The sequence below is a fragment of the Phalacrocorax aristotelis genome, chromosome 5 (genome assembly GCF_949628215.1).
Source record: "Phalacrocorax aristotelis chromosome 5, bGulAri2.1, whole genome shotgun sequence".
Lineage (NCBI taxonomy): Eukaryota > Metazoa > Chordata > Aves > Suliformes > Phalacrocoracidae > Phalacrocorax > Phalacrocorax aristotelis.
The window spans coordinates 50,643,328-50,668,077 of NC_134280.1; the positions used below are offsets into that span (position 1 = coordinate 50,643,328).

The 24,750-nt window shown below is 49.0% G+C and overlaps 2 protein-coding genes and 1 non-coding gene across 11 annotated transcripts in view; 1 reads left to right on the forward strand and 2 right to left on the reverse strand.

The window, feature by feature from the left end:
* Nucleotides 1-3,105: 3,105 nt before the first annotated feature.
* Nucleotides 3,106-17,098, reverse strand: RNH1 (ribonuclease/angiogenin inhibitor 1). 5 transcript variants are annotated; one of them, XM_075094434.1, is made up of 10 exons: nt 16,889-17,098; nt 13,050-13,155; nt 11,201-11,371; nt 9,301-9,471; nt 8,453-8,623; nt 7,460-7,630; nt 6,795-6,965; nt 5,725-5,895; nt 4,306-4,476; nt 3,106-3,887 (listed from the first exon to the last, which is right to left on the reverse strand). In XM_075094434.1, the coding sequence occupies exons 2-10, from the start codon at nt 13,133-13,135 to the stop codon at nt 3,800-3,802; spliced, it is 1,371 nt and encodes a 456-aa protein (XP_074950535.1). In that variant the 5' UTR covers nt 13,136-13,155; nt 16,889-17,098; the 3' UTR covers nt 3,106-3,799. The 5 variants fall into 5 exon arrangements, with proteins under 5 accessions (XP_074950535.1, XP_074950536.1, XP_074950537.1 ...); XM_075094435.1 differs by lacking the exon at nt 16,889-17,098 and adding an exon at nt 14,942-14,995; XM_075094436.1 differs by lacking the exon at nt 16,889-17,098 and adding an exon at nt 14,938-14,967.
* Nucleotides 17,099-22,392: 5,294 nt separating this feature from the next.
* On the reverse strand, nt 22,393-22,465 carry TRNAA-AGC (transfer RNA alanine (anticodon AGC)). Its single transcript has one exon. It is a non-coding gene; the product is annotated as a tRNA-Ala (tRNA).
* A 74-nt stretch (nt 22,466-22,539) lies between these two features.
* The window catches only part of LOC142057781 (USP6 N-terminal-like protein), an 85,918-nt gene continuing 83,707 nt past the window's right edge, over nt 22,540-24,750 (forward strand). For 2 of the 5 annotated variants that reach the window (XM_075094475.1, XM_075094471.1), the window contains exon 1: nt 22,550-22,706. The gene's annotated coding sequence lies outside the window, so the exon portion shown is untranslated. Of the gene's footprint in view, nt 22,771-24,750 lie in introns of all 5 variants that reach the window. The other 3 variants (XM_075094474.1, XM_075094473.1, XM_075094472.1) reach the window with 3 other exon arrangements.

Sequence of the window (24,750 nt, forward strand, 5' to 3'; positions counted from 1 at the left end):
GGAAAGGCTGAGAGACTTGGGTTTGTTCAGCTGGGAGAAGAGAAGACTGAGGGGAGATTTCATAAATACCTATAAATACCTTAAGGGTGGGTGTCAGGATGATGGGACTAGGCTTTTTTCATTAGTGCCCAATGACAGGACAAGGGGCAATGGGCACAAGTTGGAACACAGGAAGTTCTACCTCAGTATGAGAAAAAACTTTCCTGTGAGGGTGGCAGAGCAGCGGCACAGGCTGCCCAGAGAGGCTGTGGAGTCACCTTCTCTGGAGATGTTCAAAACCCGCCTGGATGCATTCCTGTGCCCCCTGCTCTGGGTGTGCCTGCTCAAGCAGGGGGGTTGGACAAGATGATCTCCAGAGGTCCCTTCCAACACCCACCATTCTCTGATTCTGTGAAGAGAGGTTTTCAAAGAAAAGGGGTGGGGGGGATGATGGCAACTGTGGTTAACTCTTTGAATGATGTTGGCTTGATTTCTCCTTTCAGACTGAACTGGAGCACTGAAATTGCTTTTAGCATCTATATTGTTTGGAGCCGGTGCCTGGGGCCTTGCTGTGCTGGAGTTCCTTCCCAAAAAGGGCAGGCAGCAAGAGATCAGTCAGGGATGTAGCAGGTTCAGTTTGGGTATAACCTGTTTGTAAGGCCAGCAATGTTTGCTTAACTGCTTCTGGCAACATTAAATGGAACACTGTGACCTCCCTGCTCAAGATCACATGCTGTGATGAGTAAAAAATTAGGTTTATTGCAGAATCCTAAACTACTAGCAGAAACGTGAAGTTTTAACACACTCTAAACCACTGTTGCTGTTACTGAGATCTAAAATACAAACCTGCTCTCTTTGGATTCTCTGCTATTTGATCTCAAGAGGCATGTTTTTTAAGCTTCTAGTATTTGCTTAAAACTGAAAGTCATACCCGGATTTCTTAACCTTCTATTTTGGAATTATAATTTTATCTTTAAGCTTCATTATACTAGGTTAAACTCAACCCTTGCTAGTAGAAAGTCAGTATTTGCAAACCAGTGGTACAGTGGGTCCAACAATTTGCCTTGACTGAGAACCAGAATGTGACTGTGACAGCCCAGGAGCTGCTGGGTGCTCCAGCTGTGAACTTGGTGTGAGCAAGGCCTTGACTGCCAGCCTGACATCTAGTCTGCATGAAAGGTTTGTGACTCAATTATTGCCTACTCCTTTTACCTTAAAATGGTGAAGACCCACATGTCTACAATGCAGGAGCAAATTTCTCTGTCCTTCAACTCTCCCAAGTTCATGGTTGTGACAAGTTTTGTCAGGGAAGTGAGTTGGACCAGCTAATACAAGAATAAAAACAGATGAGGTTTTAGGAATACAAAGCTGTCCTCGAGTCTTGTTTATGAGCTCAAGTATCCCTTGCTACAGTGGCTTGCTCCTAGATCCCAGGATTTATATTTGGTTTTTAGAGCAAGCACAAGACTTCACATTGTCCTAAAGCACAGCATGTAGTCTGAATGCACAGGGTCCTCCCTGCCCTGGGTGGACCTGCAGACCTCTGCTGGGTGGGCCTGGCCTGAGATGCTCTGAGCTCATTCAGATGGCAAAATATGCCTCCTGTGGTTTTTCTTGCTGAAGCTGGTAACTGGACAAGTGGTATGTGCTGCAGAGACCTTTCCAAACCCTGTTGTCATTTTTCCAGGGAACTGCAAAACCACTCCAGGACCCAAGGCATGCATGAGGTTTATCCCCAGTCAGAGGCTAAATGCCTGTGGTGGAGCTACGGTGGTCTTTGCCTCTTCTTCCTCTGCTGCAGGCAAAGGAGCACTTTTTCCAGGCCTTGCAGTGCTGGAGGCCAGCAGCAGCAGTATCCTGCACTGCAATGCGAGGGGAAGAGTGCCACCCCCTGGGTAGCCAGCACCAGGGATGCTGCAGGGAACACATTCTGCTGATGCGTGGGTGCTGACTGTGGGCTAGTTTGGGCCAGGTTTGACTTTTGTTGATGCAGTGCTCAACTCATCCTGCCGGCTAGATGGGGCTGAGGGAGGGTTTGCCTGCAAACTATCTCACCTTCAACCTGCCTGACCACAACCTGCTTTGGGAGCAACCCAGGAGCACCTCTGCCTCCCTCTCAGGCATCCTCTTCTATCCACCATACCAGGTACTCTCAGAAATCCACATCTAATATTTGCTTAATTTTTTTTTTTTAGAGTGCTGTCTTTACACCCATCCAGAAGTCTGATTTTTGTGGCTACATGTGCTCTTGCACCTCTTCAGCCCTATCGTCTCCCCCAGCTTGAAATGAGCCCATACATGCCAAGCCCATAAGAGACCATGAATGTGAAAAGCCTCTTTAAGATCCCCTCAGGACTGGTAGGTTTCTAAACACAAGAATGACTTCTACCTTTTATGGAGAATGCCAAATAGCTCTTGAAGCAAAAAGGAGTAAATTTTTTAGCATTTTGGGCAGCTTCTGGAGATGTGTGTTGAGGAAAAAGCAAATCCTATCCTTCACACCTGCCTGAAGACACAAGTAAGCTACTTCTGGGGCACCATTTGAGATATGTGAAGGCTAATGCAGAAACTATGCTTGTGTCAAAGCTTCCTGAAGTCAAAGACAAGCCAGTTACAGCCTCTACAGCATGAACTGTGAGCATCATACGCCAAAGCCTGGAGGACACCTTTAACTTGGGTGCACAGGCAGACTTTGCAAGTGAACGAAACACCAAGTGACCGCTCTAGGAAGAGAGATGTTGGGGAATGGGATTTTTTGGCATTCCTCCTGCAAGGCCACCCCAGGACAAAGCCAGGTTTATCTCCTGCATTTTTACAGCTACGTTCAGTCTTTCATGTTTTGGGTGTGCAACAACTGCCTTTTGGAATGTTGGAACGTTTATTAAAACTCTGACTGGACAAGAAAACACAATCAGTGTCTCCTGAAATAAGGGGAATGTCTTCTAGTCTTGCTGTCCACCTAAGGCTTTGACTAAAACCTTCTGCTGACATGCTTCAGCTAGGAACTCACCGAAAGCAAACATGTAAAACAATATATTAGTAGTATTGTATTTCACAAGTGATTGATTGGTCTTAAAGGAGAAATATACAGATATATCTTATTTTTCTAAGTAGAAAAAGGAAGCATTTAATTATTTGCAAACAGACTTTATTAAAGTTCCTGTAGAACCACTCTTGCCAGAGCAAACATATCAAACCATTTAATAATTTCCTCTACTAGCAGAAATGCACACTGCATCTTTTGTTTGTAGGAAAATCACTTTTCAAGGGACACCAATTTTGAAGTTACACAGCTGAACAGCTGCTTATTTCTTTCGTCTCTAGTGCCTTGGCCACCACTGCCTTTCCAAGAACTCTTCTATGGAAAGGCAGGGGAGAGCTCCAATTTACGTTAAAAAACATTTGGGTTTTTTTGAGAACCTTTGCCACAGACCTGGCAAAAGCACCACCCAGTAATAATACACTAGGTAGCTCTCCTGCCCTTGGAAATGAGCTCTCTTTAAAGCCTGACTAATGTATTAGAAGGTAGTATAGGATTAAAGAGCTCCTAAAGGGTAGAGACTCACTTCTCAAAGATGCCCAGTAACTGTTTATTTCAAGGATAGTAATGCTGCAGTGAAAATGTGCAACGCTTTCACGAGCCCCAGAGTTAGTACATCCAGAGAGGCACAGAAGGTTGATCAGCTCCCTGGATACCCACTCAAGGAATCCACAAACGTTTTTGGTACAAGCGAATTTTCTATTAATTAGCTTTATGTATGAAAAAGTTCAGATTAAGAAGAGGAGGTTGCTTTGACGTTGCTCTGCAGGCAGTCACCACTCATGAAATAATCTTCACTTCAGGCTTGGACTCCTCCAGGGCTCTCAGTTCATCATCCACTTCAGAACTCCAGAAAATGTCATACAAACTATACCCGAACAGAAAGGCAAGCTGGTTTAGTGAGCATTCTCCCATTAAGGCAAGACACACAAATGGCCAGTGTGGGAAGATCATATAACAGGAAGGGCCCCCATCTAGGTTGGAGAGTCCGGCCCAACAGCCAGAAACATGCGTTACAACACAGGACCCTATTACTCCCTCCCCAGCACCACCTTCTCCTTGTTCTTGGGCTCCATGGACCAAAGCAGATCAAGGCACTGTGGTCACATCACTTGGAAGGGACAAGGAGTGTTTTGCAACATGCAGATGGTACTTGACCCCGAGTTGCCCTCAGGTGCAATTCCCAGAAAGCTGGTGCTTGTGGCCCCCTCCTCACAGCCCCCCCAGCTTGCTGGAGCTCACCACCTGCCAAGGGGAACGCAAGCAGGACCACAAACATCTCTCACATTAACTGCTGCACGTTGCAATTGGGATTTCTCAAGGCTTCACAGATCTTCCTGATGCCTTCATCTTCCAGAGAGTTGTAGCTCAGGTCCAGCTCAGTAAGGCACTGCTTGGTAGCCATGACAGTGGCGAGGGTTGCACAGCAGGCTGCTGTGAGATCACAGTTACCCAGCCTACAGGAATAGGATGGAGAGAAGGGAAAGGCCAGTGCTGTAAGTGATGGCTCCAGAGACCAGCCCACACTCGGGCAGCAGGTGCATACATCCCTAGCACAGACCAGAGATCCCCCATTAGGCTGGCATCTCAGACATCAGCAGGGGCTGGTCTGTGGTCCTCCCACAGAGACAGCTGTCCTCACCGCAACTGATGAACACCTAAAAGTCCTCCATAAACCTTAAAGTGTGTAGTTACAGGTGGAGAAGGAAGTCTAAGAAGATAGTCCCAACTTCAACATCATGCATAATCTTCTTTTTGGTTTAAACCGATCATAAATCACCTCTACAGTTTATTACCTGAGACTTGCAACCATCTCTCTAAAAATGGCAACTGAAGCTCTCAGCTGAGAACCAAGTAGCTTTAACTGGTCAACAAACATCTTTCTGGGCAGAGACTTCAAGTCATACTGATGTCTCCCACAACTCCTCTGTTCAACTCACTGTGAGGCTCAGGCATTGAAGCACAGCTCCAGCTTCTGTCAAACAGTGTGGAGGAAACAAGCATGGTGCCCCACACATGCCACAGCCACACCAGTCCAGAGCTTGGTCCCTGCCTGGGAAGGGAACAGGCAGACAGAGAAGGCGAGTCCCAAGGCAGGGCTGGAGGTGATGCTCCAGCTGGCCTCCTGTTCCTACTGCTGCGGCTGGACCAGTGCCGGCACCCACAGAGACTATGGAAAGCGAGAGGCAACTGGTGAGTTCAGGCAGGCTTTGCATTGCAACTGGCAGGTATGGGAATTAACATGGCAGACCTGGACCAGCAGTTCCTCCATCTCAGTGTCCCACCCGAGCGAGGGCCTGTGGGCGAGTTCAGAGAAGCGCATGGGAACCCCTACAGTGGGCTGCTCACAGCAAAAAGCAAGATCCCTCCAGCCTCCCCACACTTTGCTTAGATCCTGAAGGTACACTGCACTATCAACTTTCAGTTCTGCACCTGGGAGAGCACCTGTGGATGGCTATGAATGCACTGTCGCATGGGGGACAGCCTGTACTTGCAAGAGACCACGAGTGACAGGATACAGGGAAGCACTTGTGGCTTCCATTTACTTGCTAGTGGACTAGTTATACATCAGTTTGTTGTGTGAATTGTTTCATGTGTGCAAAAAAAAATACCATACTACCATCTATTCCTATCTTCCTCTCTCTGCATGTTGTTCTTGGGAGGGCAACACAGCAAGAGAGAAGATTTCTGAGGGTGCACCTTACCATAGGGACTGGATGTTGCAGTTGGGATGCAGCAGCCCTTCACACATGAGTTCAACACCTGCATCTCCCAACTTGTTCTCGCCCATGTGCAGTACTTTCAAGTGCTTGTTCACGCTGAGAGCAGAACTGATGGCCTTGCAGCAAGCAGTCGTGAGCCCACACTCCCTAATCCTGCAAGGCAAAAGTGACACGAGATCTAGATGGGGGATTTAGTGTGTATCAGACACCATTCACATCTTCACATTTGCTTCACAAGAGCCTGGACAGTGAGAACAGAGGAACTAAAGCCTTCCCACCATCACTGTACTCCTCCCAACCCCCCGTCTGCTTGATCCTTCCTAAGAAGCACCTCTCTCACATTTTGTACTTGGGATGTCTGTTTCAGAGCATGCACCTAGGAAAGGCAGCTGCCCATAAAGCACATGACTGATCACAGACAAAGTGTGCTGCTCTCAGAGTCACTCTCAGCTCCACTGTGAACTTGTGAGGCACCTCACCAACTCCCAGAGCACCAGAGCAGCTGGGGACAGGAACTGAACTTGCAATGTAGAAAAGTTCAAGTGCTGCTTGTTCAAGGTCTATGTAAGAGAACAATTTTCCTCTCCTGGCCACCACACCATCCCAGCCTAAAAGATAACACTGTCAGCAGAGAGGATGCTGAGAACTTTTTATGTCATTAGAGCCTTCTTTTGCCTCATCAGTGGAGAACCTGAGGTATCTGATCACAGCGCTCATTTTGCTACTACACGAGGCCTTTCAAACTTCAAAAGTCTCTTAGCTGCCATTTGTTGCATGATAAAATATATTAGACAGAAGCTTGCAAGTGATGATTGGTATCCTATTGTTTATAACAGGATGACTATGGGGCAGATCTTCAAAGCATCTATGAGTTTAGAAATACAAATCCCTTTAGTTCTGCAAGTCTAAATCCTTTCAGTAACAACTTGCACCAGTTGTCCCTGAAACCATCGCAACTGAGGATCTACCTGGCGGGCATCATTCACCTACATCTTTCTTCAGTGAGGTCTCCAAAGAAAGTAATGCATACGTGAAACTTGACGGCAGCTCACCATAGCTCCTGGAGTTTAGATTTGGGATCCTTGAGTGCCTGACACAGCATTTCCATTCCCGAGTCTCTCAGGTTATTGTCTATCAGACTGATCTCTGTGAGGGTCTCTTTTGTACTGATGAGCCTGGAGAGATCTTTACAGCTAGCACTTGTGAGATCACAGTCCCATAACCTGCAGGGAAGAAGAAAGTATTATTTTCCCCCCAAGAATGACTCAGATTAGAAAACAGAGTCCTATCTTAGTAGTCTAAATTTACGGTTATATCATCTCATTTTCTTTTACCCTTTACAAAACCCATTCATGCATCACACCACACAACTTCCTTCTTACTCCCCATCCGTTGCACCAAAAGCTCTGTTTGTAACAAAAAATAAATAGGAACACGCAATTCTAGTAGACAGATAACTCAACAGGAAGCCAAGACAACTCCATCACAAATTTCCATTCACTCTCTCCCCAGAATTTGATCCAAGAAATTTCAGTGTGGTCCTGCTCATTCATGGTGTCTTCCACCCAGCCTTGAGAAGTAACTAATTTGCAGTAGAGACATTCTTGTTTCACTAGTGAGTGTAACTGAGAAACTCCGCTTAGGAGCAAACCAGCAGCACGAGGTAGATAGCTCAGAGGCTGCAAGAGGGACTTAAGTAACCTCTGCCTACCCTTACCATAGCTTCTGGATTTTGCAGTTGGGATGCATCAGTCCTTGGCACAGCAGAGCCAGACCAGAGTCCCCGATCTTGTTATCCCCCACGGAGAGATCTGTCAGTGATGACTTGTTACTGAGAACAGCACTAATCTCCCAACAGCTATTGGTGGTTATGCCACAGTTCTCCAGGCTGCAGAAGAAAGCACAGTTGCTCCAGATCCGCTGTGTTAGATACACCTTAACACCCCCAGTGCAGACTAAGAAGGGGCTATGGGCTGGTTCCTTGCTGCAAACCAGTGCAGCTCAGCTGGACATTGCTAGACCCTGCAAGGCTCAGAGGTGATACAGGTATCCTAGACAGGCTCTGCGTGAGGCAACAGGCTGCTCCTGCACTCCACGAGGCTGCACGGCACCTTTACTCTGATGCAGCCATTCACATCCATTAATGCAAGGATTGTTTTTGCCAAACTCCCCCTTTATATCAACCGTCCTTTTTAAGAGGAACTTTTGGTTGTATCACACAGTGAATCCCTGGCAGCCAACCTCTGCTGAAGCACAGGGGCAAGATAAAATGAATCGCGCTTCTCCCCTAAACCCCTTCAGGGGCTTTACCCCAGATACAAGGCCAAATCCAGTATCTCTGTTTTGAAGCAAAAAAGAGATCTGAATAAATATACTCAGCTGGCTGGTAATTCAGGGGTAAGAACTGCAGCCACTGAAGGTGGCTCCTCTGCTCTCAGATACTGGCGAGCAGTCACGCCTTCTAATTGCAGGTTTAACCAGGGGTACACGCTCACACTGTACTAACAGGCGTAAGAGTGAGCTCAGAATCACATGCTAAAAAGAGGTCCAAAAAAACCCAAAACTGAACGCCCTAGATACTTGCTTGCAGTTACAGAAATCTGAGCCAGCAAAAAATCTGGCCTAAATTTCAAGCATTCCTGACAATAATTTTTCCTGTCTTACAGATGGTATGAGTAGCGGCAGTTGGAGATGACCAGCTTTCCCTTACTGTAGTAACTCGAGGTTGCAGCTTGCCTCCACCAGTCCCCGGCACAGCTGCTTTACAGCTGTATCTCCCAGTGTGTTGTTACTCAGGCTGAGCTCCTTCAGGGTGGGCTTGCTTTGCAGAGCGGCATTGAGGGCTTCCACAATATCAGCTGTGAGTTCACAATACTCCAGCCTGTGAAAAGAAAAGACCACCAAGGGAAAAAAAACTGTCTTCACCATGTCCCGCTACCCCCAAGACATCAGCTGGGCAAAGAGTGTGTTAGCAAGGGCAGAAAACATGCCAACATGACCCACGATCAGGCAATGCATGAAAATAGAGATAACGGTAAGTTTTTAACAGCATCTCCCTGCTCATTTCAGGAAGCATTAATTCTTAAAGTAGACTCCAGAGGACCCTAGAAAGACTAATCACCCACCCCATTTTTATACTAGTCCTCCGTTAAACCAATGCACAGGCTGCCATGGAACACACAACTGAGTTTTGCATTGCCACACATCACACAGGCTTGCCCCCGAGCCTCCCCAGGAGTTGCTGGAGGCTGCGAATAGACCTGAGTGCTGCTCAGCCATAGAACAAGGAACAATGACCAAGTACAGCAGAATCAGACTTTCCCCGAGAGTCTGAGAGGTCCTGCATTAATAGCCACCACTGCCAGAAGGGCTACACAAAGCCTATGGGAACAGACACCCAGCTCTTACAAACCCAGGAGACCTACCAGCATTAATAAACATGCCACAATTTCAGATAAAATAGGAAGAAATCCACATCTGGCAAAAAAACTCCTGCTCATCTCAAGGGAAAGACAAGCACGACCTATCTGATGACAAAAAAGCCCAGTGACTACTTACTGCAGCTTCTGCAGCTTACAGTTAGGGTTCATCAGCCCTTGACACAGCACCTTCACTCCAGCGGTTCCCAGTTTGTTATCACCTACGTGCAGCTCGGTTAGGGACGGCTGTGCACTGAGGACAGAGCGGAGAGTCTCACAGCTGGCACTTGTCAAATTGCAGTTTTGCAGCCTGAAGGAGAGAGGCAACCAGGGTGAGGGAAATGCACCCCCCAAATTACGGAGGCTTTTCTCAGAGAGGTGCATCTGCTGAGGTTTGAGCTTGGAAAGGACACGGTGGCACTGACAGTGCATAACCCTCTAGAAAGCAGTATGTCCAGGTTAGTACTATTTTATCAATTAGCATTATACTTGTAGCAAGAACAATAGCTCCCATGCTTCCTTCAGGGTAATTGCTCATATAGCACCTCTAGCAGAAGAAGGATACACCCTACATTAAGCAGCACTGCAACTGCTTTATAGAAGTGTTCTAATCATCATGAGGCTTATTCCAGAGATAAAGCAATGGCATCTTATGATCTCTTTCCCCCTCTGGAAATGTGATCCAGAGTAGCTAGAAGTAAAAATCTCATCCAACTTGGATTAAATCCCTGGATATCATTTAGAAGTTTAATGGTATACTACAAGAAAGATCTATAAAGCAGCACTCAGGCTGGGAGAGGTGGCATAGGAACTATGCTGGTATTGCTATGGGATGTTTAGAGTTACTGGACAAGACTTTCTGGCAACGGAGGGGTGTTGTGCATGGTGGTACTAAGTCTGACTTGGGTTTCGTTGCTCTTTTATTCCCTAAGGCACCTTACCAGAATCCCCCAAAATGTACAATTATGTTTCTACAGAACTGAAACAGCCTAATCCAGGCTGTTATTTGAACATCTGGAGAAGTTCGAAGCTTAGGACAAACTCTCTGAAAAGTTACTCTGTCAGTCTTCTAGTACAGAGTATCACAGTTATTTCTTGAAGGTCTATTGGAGATTTGCAGTTTGATTAGCTTCACAGTCAACTTTCCCTCTATTTGTCAGTGAATCCTCATTGCAGGGGGCACAGGGACTTTGGAGCAGGCATATCTGATCTGAAAGGCAAATGATTTTTACAAGGTAGTGTCACGAAGATCCTAGACCCACTTCAGAAGCTGGAAGACCACTACCCTGCAGAAGAGATGCTGGACAAAGAAGGTAGCACCTCTTTGAGGGTTACTGAGGAGCAGGGGCAGCAGCCACTGGCTTTGATGAAAGCTGCTGCGCAATGGTTGCTGAGGGAAGCCCAGCAACGCTATAATGTGGTGCTGGTGTTGGTGCAAAATGTGCTGTCTTGAACCAAGTTGGCCCTGCCCAACTGAGAAGACAAGGCTTGAGGCAGAGCCAGTCTGATGAAGTCAGAAGGACTGACAGCTCTTGAAACACCAAGACTCATGAGAACACCCTTTTGCTTGTCTCGAGAAAGGAGTGAGCAAACTGGACCAGATGCTAAATGCTGTGCTTGCAACTGGCAGAACAGCCCTCTGAAAAATGCATTTGTGAAAATGTCAGGTATGTGCTAATGGCTCTGTGGTTGTCTTTTTGTTTAAACTGGCCTAAACAGATAATCCATCTGCCTAGGCTGGGTGAAGATCTGCTACCTCTTCTAAAGAAAGTCTCCAGAAAGCCTTTGCTTGGCTGGGAAAACCCTACCTGTCCTTCCCTTGGTGCTGGAAGGCAAAGGCAGACATACTGATGATCTGGAGTCTTCCAGTAAATACACCACTTAGACAAAAACTCCTGGGGTTTTCCAACCATTTGACCTAGGTAACTGCTCAGACGCATCAGCACTACTCTTACTACAATCACATACTAGTCTGCCTCATGATTTCACCTGCAGCAGACTGCAAGCATGTTAGAGCAAGATAATCAACAGTGCTTTACCATAACTTCTGTAGGCTACAGCTTGGCATCATCAATCCTTTACACAGGTATTCAATGCCTGCATCTCCCAGTTCATTGTTGTTCAGCTTCAGCTCTGTGAGGGATGGATTCGTACTGATGATTGAAGAGAGATCCTCACAGTTACGGCTGGAGAGATTGCAGTCATCCAGCCTGAAAGAGGAGAGGAGCACTTTAGTCCTCAGGGTTGCTATGTTCTCCCTGGGTAGAACAATCCCTGTCAAAGGAAAGTGTATGATTTACTCCTCTGCAGTCCCTGGGACACCTCCGTAAGTACGTGTGTGGCCCGTTGGGCAATGCACACCCCAAACCAAGACATGTTCTCTCTGCAGGGCTGCAGTACAGGAGGGGCAGGACAGCAGTTCCCCAAGCCATGGGCCTCCTCTGTGCTGCACAGAAGAGGGCACGTGACTCAAGTCACTCCTCCTTGGCAGAGCTTCAGCTGGAGGATGTGCCTTCATTTAAACACTGATAGCAACAAACCACCTGGTGTCTGAAGCCATGTCTAACCAGAGGCCAGCTTACAGGCTGCCAGACTGGTTCTGCACTTGGACTAGCCAGGCCAGGTCTTCAGCCAGCCCCAGAGACACCACTTGGCGCTTTGGCCTCGTGTAGGTGAGTCATGCCGCTCCACACTGTCTCTCTCCAACATGACTCTCAGTACACAGACTGTGAGTTTGCAGTGTGGCAGCACCTTGTCCCACTGGGCATCAGAATTTTTCTAGTTGTTGCTAAATTGATACGGGGAGTTGAACTGAAAGGAGAGCGAAGGAAAGGATTGGGAGCACAGGACAGGCAGGGACGCGTACAGGGAGGCAGAAAAGACATGGGCAAAAGGAAGTTGTCATGAAGAACCTTACAGCCCCAGGCACAGGCACAGCCAGGGCTGACAAAAGTTGCCTGGTCATTTCTCCTTAGACAACACTGTGAAAACTGAGGCTGCAGTAGGCTTCTCCTTCCCTCCCTCTGGCAATAAGATCCCAAGCGGATCCTGTTCAACATCGAATAACAATCCCTACCACAGCCGCTCTCATCCACCATGTCTTGAGCAGCCCAGCCTCTCCCCAGGAGATAACCATCCCACTGCCTTCTGTCACCCAAGGCAGACCTTGGGAAGTCAAGGTCAGGCCCATGAAGCTTGCCTGCAAAAAACTCCTTTGCAAAACAAAAGCAAGTCACCTTCAACCTGCCTGACCTCCCGCAAGCCATCACTGGCTTGACAAGGCCCATCCTCTCCAGCCCAAGCAAGACAATGCCAGCCTGCGAGGTGTGAATTCCCAGCCAGAAGAGGGGGAAGAGTGCAGAAGCAAGTCTTCTGAACCCTGTCCTACAGCTTACACTCCAGGAGATGGTTCCCTCACACTGGTTTGCTCAACACAAAAAGCAGGTACTCTTGAAGGCCAAGTGAAGAATTAAAAGTTGATAGCATGTGGCTTGTGTGTGACTGTTAAGGAAGTTACTTGACAGCATCTGACCTGCAGCCCAGAGAGTGTGCAACGTAACGAGCACAGAGGGACGTCTTCCCTCTCTTGAGGGAAAAAGAGAGTTACTGAAACAGTGGTCAAATGTTTAGACAATCACATTACCTAGCTGAGTTCTATGGCAGCATTACTTCATACCAAAGGATGTTTACCTGTAGTTGAAAAAACCTTGCAAGAGGGTGGGTTTTTTTCCCCCTGCTTTAAATTAATTTTCTGGACAAAAATAGGTAGAACAATTCCTGTTACTGTATGATTTCTAAGTCACAGATCAACAGTTCTGCAGCTGAAAAACAGAGGAGAGAAATGCAACAGTTCTTACTTAGAAAAGATGATACACAACTAGTTACTACCTGATAGTTTTACAGGATTTCATTGTGGGCAGAAGTTCAGCCCATCTAGTTGGGCTCATCTCCTCACACTGGATGTCAAGCTCCATTCTGACAGTTGAAATAAGGTCTGAAAATAAAAAAAAAAGAAATTGGAAAAAATAAAACTTGTTTTTTTCCACTGACTGAGAAGTAACAATCCTCTTCAAGCCCTGCAGCTCTCAGCCACGAGTTATACTGTGCGAAGAGGAGAGAATGTGCTTCTCCAACACCAGCCTGCTGCAAGAACCAGTACAAGCCAGCAGCATTGGAGTGGTTTTATCTGGGACTTTGGCAGGCCCTCCTTTGAGAGGCAAAAAGCACACAGATCCTAGAGAGATAAGGCAACAGCTCGTTATCTGAAGGCTGCTTGCACTAGAGAAAGATGCTCCCCTTCCCCCTCTGAGGGAGCTTAACCAGAATGAGTTTTTTAGAGGCAGTGGTGCTACCCTCTCACTATAGCACCGAGCCACACAACCATTGAGTACTAACAGTATGGCACACCTGACTGATTATGGGACCTTGAGCTATACATAAAATTCGGCTATTTTTGAGAGAATGAGGCTGAATGAGGAAGATGAGCATGAGAACTGCCCGGGCTTAGATTTAAAATTGCACTGGCCACGCATCTGTATGCAAGAGGTAGAACCTACACGGATGGGAGAAGCATTCCTCCGCAATTTGATATCCAAACTTTGAAAGGTCACTCTGGTTGGCCAAGTCCAAGCACAGAGAAGCTGGTAAGCAGAATTTTTTTTTTTGCTCTGCAGTCAAACTGCATTTCTGAACTGATGTAAACACAGCATCTTGCAGAGCAGCTCCAGATAAACACGCACATATATATGCTATGGCCAATAGCTGAGCTGTAGGCTGAGTCTGCCAGGGGTAGTATTAAAGGCAGTACTTCAGTAGGTGACAAAATGCAGTCTTTGTGCCTTGGCTTTGCTAACATGACTCAGACTAGAGGATATTTGTTAAAAAAAAAAAAAAATCTCCTGAGCTATCACATTGGAATGTGAAGAGTGAAAAAAATAAAAACCACCGGGTGTTACTGACTCCAGTTCACCTGTCTTCCCCCACCTCAGCCACCTCCTGCTACCACAAAATCAACGGTATCCCAGACTAGGCTCTTCACAGAGGTGAGCTGGGTATCAGAGCACACATCACATTTCATCCACATCAAATCCCTCATCCACGTGGGGAGAGGAAGTACCACGAGAGGAGGGAGGTGCTGAGTATATACTCTTAAAGCACACGAGGGAAACCAGGACAGCGAGTATAGCGTTAGCAGAGCTCACGCACACGCTCGGCCTCTCCCCTTTCGAACCCAAAGCAAGGCGCTGTTGGAAGTCACGGGCCACGTCCTCACTGGGTTTGCACCGCAGCCCCACGTGTAAAGAGGCTTGAATCACGCAGCGTTAAAAAAAAAAAAAAAAAATCAGTGCCGGCCCAACCCAGTGGAAATACGTGAGAACAGCGCAAAGGAAACCAACCGCGCAGTTTAGCAAACACCCCCGGGTTTGATCACTGCATTTTTTCCGTTTTACCTCCTTCAGATCAAAAAAAGGGTGGGTGTTTGCTGTTTGTTTTTTCCCCACCCCCGGGCTCTGCACCTCCCTGCAAGCTGAGCGACAATCCCGTTTCAGGGTACCGCATCTCCGATCACCGGCCCGGTCCTGCCGCGGCGGGCGCACCCGCCATCGCTGCTGCCCCTTGCCTGCTCACCCTGCTGCAGGCAGCTGCCCTCTCTGCTCGCACGGCTGCCTCCTCGGCCCCCTCCTTGCACCGCAGCTCACGCTCAGGGCCGGAGCTCACCCGGGTGCCCCTCGCCCTCCCCGCCCCACGGCCCTGCTCCCGGCCCCGCCGCTCCTACCGACCCTCCGCCTGCCCGCGCGCGCAGCCGCCGCCGCCCGCCCCGCCCCTCTCGGCTCCGCCCCGCCCCGCCCCGCCCGCACCCGGGGAGGAGCCGGGCTGGGGCGGGGTCTGTCCCCTTCTTCCCTCTTCCGCCCCCTTTTTCCCTTTCTTTCCCCTTTTCCTCTTTCTCTCCCCTTTTCTTCCTCTTTTCCCTCCTCTCCCCCCTCCCTTGTTTCCTGCCCTCTCTGCCACTTCTCCTCCTTTCCTGTCTCTTTCCCCCTTCTTACTTTCCCTTTCTTCCTTTTTCCCTGACTTCTCCCTACTTCCCTCTTCCTCCCTTTTCCCCCTTCTTTTCCCCTTTCCCCTTTTCCCTCCCTTCTTTCCCACCTCCCCTCTTCTTCATTTGTTTCCTCCATATCCTCTTCCTTCTCTCTTTTTCTTTGTGTTCCCTTCACTTCCCTCTTCTTCCTCTTTTCCCCTTCTCACCTTCTCCTTTCTTCTCTTTTTCCTGTGCTCTCCCCACTTCCATTTTGCCTCCCTTCTTTTCCCCTTTCCCTCTGTTTTCTCCCTTCTCCCCTTCCCTCTTTCTTCTCTTTTTCCTCTCCTCTTCCCCTCTTTTTCCTTTCCTCCCCTCTTCTTCCTGTGCTCTCCCCCCTTCCCTTTTCTCTCCCTTTCCTCCTTCACCCTTCTTTCCCCTTCCCTCTTTTGTTCCCTTTCCACCCTTCTGCACTCCTTTTCTCCTTTTTCCTTCCTCTTGCGCTATTTTGTCCCTCTTTTTCATCTTCACCACTTACCTCTTTTCCTCCTCTTTTTCCTCCTTTTCCCTTTTCCCCCCTCCCCTGTTACCCCTTTTTCCAATCCACCCCTTTCTCCCCCGCAGAGCAGGAGCACTGGGATATGCAGGAAACAGGACAAGAGAGGAGGAAATCCCTGTAGCGAGGGGATGCACAAGACATGGGAGGATCGACCATTAAATAGGAAGGGGTCCCACCCGGGCTGGGGGTGCAAGCCTGCCCCATGCTGGGACCCAGAGCACTAGGGGGGTGCATGCAGGTCACCGAGGGGAGAGGCAATATGGGGGGGGCTCTTTGCCAGGGGAGGTAAGATCCCCCTTGCGCTGGCCCGAGAAGGTCTGAACTGGGAACTGTTTGAACTGGGGACAACAACAAAAATATCCATTCCTCAGTGGTCTCCCTGACTTCCAGCTTGCCGGGCAGCTGCGTATGGGGATGGCTGGGAGGGCCTGAGATGTCCCCCCTCACCATCCCTTTCACCAGTCCTATCTGTGACGCATTTTCTCTCATATTCTCTCTCCCTCATTAGCGCAACTTGTTGACGAGCAGACGAGATGCGCCTCAATGGCGTAAAGGCCTCTCCTCTAAGCTGTTTGAAATGAAGCTGTGAGAGCAATGGAGGATGGGTGCGTCAGAGTTTTGCTGCTGCAATGACTATTGCCCTCCCTGGGCTTCCCCCGTGCCGCTGCACCCACCCGAGCCCAGTGACCAGCAGCTTGCCAGCACATCTGTCCTGCAGCGGGAGCAAGGGTGCCAGCACCTCGCCGGGGCTGGAAGGCATTCGTCATCTCTCGGCTCGTTTCCTCCTCTGGCTGCTGGCTACTCCCTGTCTCTCTATTGTTTCCCAGTACTTTTAGCCCCAGCAAAAGCTCATTCAGACTTTCACAAGACAGGGCAAAGAAAGGTTTTGAAGTGCGGAGAGCTTTCTAGGCAACATACTGAGTCGCCTCCCTTCCTCCCCAGCGAAATCTTAGCTTCTCCCCCAGTTTCTTTTTCCTACAAACACCCCATCCCCACCCCCCCGGCTCACACAACAGTTCAGTTAAGCACAACCAGCCATTCCCTACAAAGCACCCTCTGCGGTGCAGGGCTCTAAAATCACTACGTGCTCCTCCCCGGTAAGCAGAAGGGAAAGTTTAGGGAGTTTAAGAGCCCGGTTTTGCTGCTGATACATACCTCGTTCTTCTTGGTGCTCTGCGGGGAGCGAGGAGGGCAGAGCTGACGCCTTCCTGCTGCCGTTACTACGCAACCTCTGCTGTTGTACACATGGTGCCTGCTAGAGGGAGAAAAGCAGTTTTGGACTGTGATGACCTTTTTCCTTGCAGGGCAGCTCTTCAGGGTCTTGGGGAGCCGCCCTCTGTACACGACTGTACCTGGCTTAGCAACGAGGCAAACATCCCACGAAACCTGATGACGATAGAGGCGGCTTTAACTTCTTACCCTTGATCATGTATCCACTCGCTAGGGTTTAGCCCACAGCAGGGGAGTAGTTGCCATTGAAGGATCCAGCCAAAAATGAGGCCACCACAGTGTTAAAGTGTGAATAGAGATGCTGGAGTTTGCAAATAGTTTCTCCATTCCTCAGGCAAGCCCTGTCCCGTCTGGATGGAGAGTGATGCTTGAGCACATTACTGCCTCCCTGCCACCTCACCTGCGGGTTAACCCCCCTGGCAGGGGCTAGGGCATGGGCAGACCCTGATCCTGTGCATGCTGGATGCTCACACAGCCCTGGTCATGCCTCCCTAAAACTGCCTCTCGGCAGCAAGCAGGCCCTCAGGTCCTATACCTCCTCCTCCCAAGCTCCCGCTGGCTCTTCACCTCCCCAAGGATTACGCTGCTATTGCTCAAGCTGCATCGCACGCTAATTGCAGGTTGAAGTAACCCACTTTCTCACCCCATCTTCAGTGGCATGAAGATTAATTAGTGTTTCAGTAAACTGCAAACGAACTGTAGACAGAAGGCCAGCTCCATTTTTCCTTTCCGCAGCTGCTGATACCAGCAGAGATGGTGGCGCAGGCTGGGAAGCACAGCCTTTGTTGCACTCCAGGGGGAGTACTAGAGGTTCCCCGCCCCCCCCCCCAGTTGCTTTTGTTATCCTCCTGGGTGAATGGGAAACGACCACCAGAAGAGCTCAAAGAGGTAAAACCTACCTTCTTTAGTGCCCAGAAGAGAGTTGAATGCCAGAGGATGCACCTCTTCCCCATTCCCTCCCAGGAAAAACAGAGTTGTCCACACAAAGGGGTTGCCAGAACAGTCCTTGTGCCCCTGGGTCCACCCTGAAACCTACTGAACCCCAACCATGAGCTTGGGGATGGCGCAAGCTTCCAGAATCGGTGCTTGTCAGGATGCTCCCTGGCAGGCAGATGTGTGGGGTGCCACAGCTGGTGAAGGATGTCTCTGCCCTTCTTGCTTAGCATGGTGTTCTCAGGAAGACCACTAGCGTCAGGAAGTAAGTGAACGCTGGCAAGAGGTTGCATCGTCCCCTGGTACATCAGGTAATTTAAAATCAGTTGTCTGTCATTCAGTATGACAGCAAAGGTGTAATTTCCCATCCAGCCACTGCTGGCACCTCACTGCTTCTCTTGGTTCCTGCTCCCCTGCCAGCACCAGGAGTCTCTAAAGGACAAAGTCTAGTATTTGTTAGAGGTTTCAGAGTGGTTTATGTCACATGGACCTTCTGTAGACCTCCTGCCCTGGACAAAGCACTCCCTACACACTGGTCTGTGCTGGCGAAATCTAGATTTACAAGACAGGTAGCCATGCCAAGATGTTATTAGCCCCTATCTCCCTGTTGTCCCTTTGGCTGCCCTCACTGTGGGGACAACAAAAGGCATCTCATGAAAAAGCTGTTGCCCTCTCCCCAGCAAGCAGGGCCAAGCTGTCCTACTCAGCAAGATACACACAAGTCCAGAGGAAGCTATGCAAAAAGGGGCTGAGAAAGCCAACAGCAAACACCAGTGAGGAATGCATGTGCATGTCTTTCAGCAGAAACAGTGGAAGATGCCTGGTGTGGAAGGTACATCCATTTGGGTGTTTGCACAGGCTCAGGTGATTCCCTGAGGAGTCTAATGGTGACATCTGCCCTGTGTTCCCTTCTTTACTGTTTCCCCATGTCCTTTTTGAGGTCACTCAAATTTGTCTCCCTCTTTTTTTAGGCCTGCCCCCTGCCCCCCTGGCCTTTGTACCAGGGAGTGAGAGCACAGTGGTGCCTGCCTTGCCCCTGCTGCTTGTGGGCAGGGCTGGCATGGACCCAGCAAGGGGAAGTCTTTGTGTCCTGGGATCTGGGGAAGTTGATGTGTCTCTGCGTTTAAGATAACTTCATTTTAAAACTAAATTTACGCACATAACCCTAGAGCAGAGTTACAAAAGGATACTTCAATTAAGCTTATTAGCATAAGCTGAAAGTTTTGCCTTTTCCCCCTCCAGCGGCAGTTTCCCAGTCTGCCTTCTGCTCTCATGATGCCTCTGTTCATATACTTAACTACAATTAAAGACAATAACATTTTTAGGGTTGTGACAGATCTTTTGCTAACTTGACCATGCCATGCCTACCAGCAAATTTGTGACATAAATTCAGCTGTGGCAATCAAAACAGCAAGTCATAAACATGTGCCCAGCTCCATTTGTTGCACTGAGTCTTTTTTAAACTCCTACTTGATCCATTGCTGGAAGCCATTTATTCCTTGAGCTTGTGTGCAGCTTGAAGCAAGGCTTTGTATGGGGAGGGAATGCAAAACTTGGGTCACTCCTGAAGAGCCAGTGGGCTGATGAAGCACTGGGGAGCAAAAGCATCTGCGGAGCCAGAGTGGAGAACCTGACACTGTGGCTTAGATGATGCCTTGGGAGAAAAAAAAACAACAAAAAGGAGGTCAATAAATGGGTGCTAGTAGCATGCAGCTGGGAGCTGTGAGGTGGCCGAGCAACCTTTGGGATCCTTGGCAAATACAGGCAAATGCTCACCCCAACTTGCATGTGTGCACGCACACATATGGATGCTCTATACTGTGGCAGCTCATTATAGACTCCCACAAGAAAGCCATTAGGGAGGAATTTTTAGCTGTTCTGATGTGGTCACCTTGTTCTTGTAAAAGAAAAGCCGGTCTCTTCATTTCATGCTGGTTTTATTTTTGTGGGAGGTGGGAATCATTATAATGGACTAGTATTGTGAGTATATGCTTACTATTTTATCCCGGTGTATACAGTCTTTCACCTTGGGTCCAGGGAAAATGGGGCCCCAAGAAAATGGGGCTTTCCAGACATGTTCATCAACAACTGCACCACACTGACCTGCAGAAACAGTATGGTCAGGGGAATTTTTCTCCCAGCCCTTCTTTTCTTCTGCATCTTCCGCCTCAACCCATGGCAGTTGTTGCCTGTCAGTCTGCAGAGGGCGATGCAGCATCAGTTTGACCAGATATAAGGTTGTCCTTTAGTTTTCCATCATCTTCGGGTCACCCATGGTCACCAAGATATTGCAAGGGTCAAGGGCTGAGATGAGGCCAAAGCTAGAGGGAAAAATGAGAGGACCGGACCATAGACATAAATGTATTTCACGGTACGGTCTCTTCATGCTGGCTGCATAGCAGCTGATGAAATTGGAGACTGTGATGGATTTAACTTCCCTGTTAAATCCTGCTGCACAGGAAGACTCAAATCATTTGCTGAAGCTTTGAAGACCATTGCAGCGACAGCTGGTTAATTCATGAGTTTGTCTGGGACTCAGAAGCCTAAGTGCAAATCAGCTTTAAAAAGCAAGAAGGAAATCTTCAAGGTAAAAATCTCCACCAACCATACACTTTTCTGTTTTTCAGACCTCAGTTTGCATGTTACTGTTGCCATTTTCTGGAAATGACTAGTAGATGTCCGCTGCTGGTAGAGACATCTCTCTGTAGTCTCCATGAGACTACCCATAAGAATTCATGGGTATTTGTGCCAAATAATTACTTTGAAAAGCCACTGCATTCTCTCTTGAATACAGTTCTTCTTTGGGCTATTGGGAATTAATTGGAATTGTCTTATTTAAACACCCATGCTCCCTGTAAAGAAGGGCAGTAGTGCTGGAAGGACTTTCAAAGACCTGCAGGAGTTAAAGAATAAAATAGGACTCTAAAATAAGACTCGAGCTTGGGGTATGGCATGGCTATAGATGTGCAAAAAGACCATAGCTAAGTAGTGCTGCTCTGCAAAAATCACTGCACATGAGATTTATTTTGACAAAAAGATTTGCCCCAGGTTTATTCTTTTTTAAAAGGAGACCCAGTAATATTAAGGCTTCTTGCTCTTTCTGAAGATGTTGTTTAATGGAAGAATGTTGCAGAAGAATTTAGTCAGTCTGGAAAGCACCTACTGATGTTTTCCACCATGCCCCAAGTCCTGCCTAGGGTTCTGATAAACATTCTGGGAAGTCTCCTGGGATTTAAGATCATGGGCTCTGAGCCAGATGACTTCCCTCATCAGCCACCCCAGAGCTCAGGCATATGCTCTGCAGAGGGGTGAGCCTCCCCCAGGCCCACTGCGAAGGTCTGGGAATGGGATGTTTTGCAGTTTGCTCAGGTGTGGGCTGGGGGCTCTGAGCAGCTTGAAAGCTGAATTCCACTCTTTGTTATAGAAATTTGTCAGAAAAAGTAATTTCCTTATGCATGTAACTGGAGAAAGTACTCAGAATTTGGTTTCCAGTTCAGCTTGTGACTGGGATGGAAATGTCAACCAAGTGTATTCCTGCGGGGTTGGGTTTTTTTCATGATATATGCTCAGTTTTTAAAATCTCCTCTCTTTTCCTTTAAAGCATTTGATTATTCCTTGGGGCTTGTTGCAGTAGAATAATAGCAGAATGTGAAGAATATGTATATTTGCCTGGACCTTTGCACCTAGATGAATTCACTGGGCAAAATCTTGCCAGTTTTTTTACTAAATGGCATGTCCATCAATGCCTCCTTGAGGTACTTTGATTCCTTCTCAAATATACTAAAGGTAAATGGGTGTTTTGGCTCTGTCGGAGGCTCCCAAGAGGGGGGATCTCTGGGGCTTTCTGGCTTCTGGATGGGATAGGCAGGTGAGGGCTGGGGCCAGATCTGCTGAGGGAAGCACCGAGAGAGTGGATATTGCTCCCTGTTGCAGGCCTTGTCCAGTCTTACGAGGAGTAGATGAGGAAACTGGGGTTGTTTAGTCTGGAGAAGAGGAGGCTGAGGGAAGACCTTATCACTCTTTACAGCTACCTGAAAGGAGGCTGTAGTGAGGTGGGTGTTGGTCTCTGAAGTAGCACGTGATAGGATGAGAGGAAAAGGCCTCAAGTTGTGCCAGGGGAGGTTTGCATTGGATATTAGGAAAAATTTATTTACTGAAAGAGTGGTCAGGCATTGGAACAGGCTGCCCAGAGTCTCCACCCCTGGAGGTGTTCAAAAAACGTGTAGACGTGGCACTTGGTGACATGGTTTAGGAGACATAGGGATGTTGGGCTGATGGCTGGACTTGATCTTAGAGGTCTTTTCCAACCTTAATGGTTCCATGAGACAGCAAAAGGCTCTCTTGCAGCGCTATGCACACAGTAGACAGCACCTTAACCACAGGTTAAGCAAATGTATCTTTAGGAATTTCAAGGAAGCAGGTAAGAATTTAAGGAATTTTTAAGAGAAGTGCACCAGTGGATCGCCTTGTGAGAAAACAAAACAAAAAGAGGCACTTGGAGAATGCGGGCATCGATCCCGCTACCTCTCGCATGCTAAGCGAGCGCTCTACCATTTGAGCTAATTCCCCGCCTTACTGTACTTGGCTGCCGGGGCAGCTCTATTCTCTTCTCGCGAGACGCCGTGCGGCTCCCACTGCGCCTGCGCAGGGGCGCGCCGGTTGGGGTTTTGGCGGCGGCGCGCGGCGGGGCGGGCTGGGTGCACGGCGGGACCGGGAGCTCGCGCCCGCCGGCGGTAACGAGCGGAGGGGACACGGAGCGGGAGGCGCATCGCGACGGGACAGGGGAAGAGAAGAGAGGAGAAGCTTTGAGGTGCACAGGCGTGCGCGGCGGGCTCCGCCCGGAGGCGCGGCGGCGTGCGGAGCCCCAGGGGAGGGTGCGTGGGGAAGCACCGGGCGGGTGGGTTGCAAAGGGCGAGCGTCTGGGGGCATCGGCGGGTTTGCAGAGAGCTGTAGGCGTGGGGGGCGCGGTGTGCAGAGAGCTGTGTGCTCGGGGGCACGTGTGGGGGATGCAAAAGGCGATGTGGTCAGGGGTGGGGTGGGGGGTGGGTGGGGAGGATGTGCAAACGTCTGTCCGCTCGGGAGCATGTAGGGGTTTGCAGAGAGCTGTGTGTCTGGGGCACCCCCGCATGGGAAAGCATGAGGTGCGAGGGGGCGTCCAGAGTGCTGCACGAATGGTGGCCTCGGGAAGGCTGCAAAGGGCTTGATGTGCACGGGGAAGGATTTTGGAGGGTGAAGGACTGCAAAGGTCTGTGTGCTTGGGGGGGGGGGGGGGCTGCCGAGGTCTGTGTGCTTGGGAGTGGGCTGCAAAGCGTTGTGTGCCAAGGCGGGGGCTGTACATGTGGCAGAGAATCTACCAGGGCGCTGGGAGAGGGTTCTTTGAGTCGAGGTGGGGCTGCACTGAGGTCAAAACAAAATAAAAAAAACCCAAAATACTTGTTTCCCCCACTGGGTGAAGCGGTATAGGAGCTGCAAGTGATCACCTTGGTTGCTCTTAGGGGAGGCTTCATCTTTCCGGTGGCCAGTCTTGCTCCTTGGGTGCATGGGGTGGTGAGCCTTCACCTGCGCCCCCCCCCCCCTCCCCACCCTGCTGCTCTCTGGAGACACTGAGGTGGCACAGGTATGGCCTTGGTGCCCAGTGGGCAGCCGGGGGAGTCCCCAAAATACCTGCTGCCTGGGACATAACTGGTAATGCTGGTGGGACAGCTGGGTTTGGTCCCTGCGGGTGGCAGGGGCAGTCAGAGATGGGGCAGCTCAATTGCCTGGGTTAGTGAGCCTGCTGCTTGTAGTTAGTTCCCCTCCCTCCTTGCCTTGCATTGCCACCTTTAAAAACAACACCCAAAAAGTGAAATCTGGCACCATGGTGAATCATGAGGTCTTTTCCCTCAAGAAATGGTTCTGTTTGCCCTTGTGCTCCAACTCAAGTTGAGTAAAGGGCAACATCTCCCCATTGGATGAGGAAGGAGATGCTGGGTCTGGAGCAGGGATCTTTGGGTGCATGTCGAAATGGCAGATGAGGGCATGTGCTGGGGCCTTCTGGGGAGCTGCGTGGAGTGGATGGAATTTGGTGCCCCGGTTTTGGCAGGAAAAGGGGATGCTCTCGATCAGGGTGCATAGTAGCAAAGTGGGTGAGAGGGTTGCAACCTTTCTCTGCCAGTGCCATGCTGAGAAAGAGGAGGCTATTTATGGGCTTGATGCTTTAATTTAAAGCTGTGTTCAGCAGCAGTGGTATCCAGGGCTCAGTTAAAAACCTGTCGTTCTAGTAAGGGGCTTGCCTTGTGCTCAGTCGCTTTTCTTCCCCTCTGATGTTCATGAATAAGAAAAGGCAAAAGTGAACAGCGGTGAAGACCAATGCAAAATGCTTTCTAAACCAAAATGGTTACAAAATCGCTTCTGTTGTATAACCTCGGAGGAGGTGGCTACCTAACACCTTGCTGTTCGGAGAGCAGCAAAGTCCTGGGCTGAGCTGGCAGGGATGCCTGTCCCCAAGCTATTGCAATTCACTGAGCAGTGGGGAAGTTGGAGAGAGCGAGGGGACCTGCTGCGGCTTCTGCTCCATCGAGCTCCTGGGTCCTTTACACTGTTTGCTTTCCTGCAGTACTTTTGTACTTCTGCCTTGGCTATGTTCAAGCCATTGTTCTGTTGGATTCAAAATCGCTCTCTGCTGAATTTTACACCCTTCCTAAGGGATTTGCCTTAGTTCTTCCTCTGATGTACAAGTTACTTTTTTTCCTGGATGCATTTACTGGCCTAGCCTCCTCCAGACAGCAAGTTTCTGATGAAATACTCCTATATAGCAACAGCTTAACAGTTGAAAAATAGATATTAAAAATTATTTATTTCTTTTCCTTGACAGG

Coding starts and splice junctions, on each gene's coding strand:
- RNH1 (XM_075094434.1), bottom strand. CDS start 13,135: ATGGAGCTTGACATCCAGTGTGAGGAGATGAGCCCAACTAGATGGGCT. Junction 6,966..7,459: donor TGCAAAATCCAGAAGCTATG/GTAAGGGTAGGC, acceptor TCTTCCCTGCAG/GTTATGGGACTGTGATCTCA. Junction 3,888..4,305: donor TGCAACGTGCAGCAGTTAAT/GTGAGAGATGTT, acceptor GTTCGGGTATAG/TTTGTATGACATTTTCTGGA.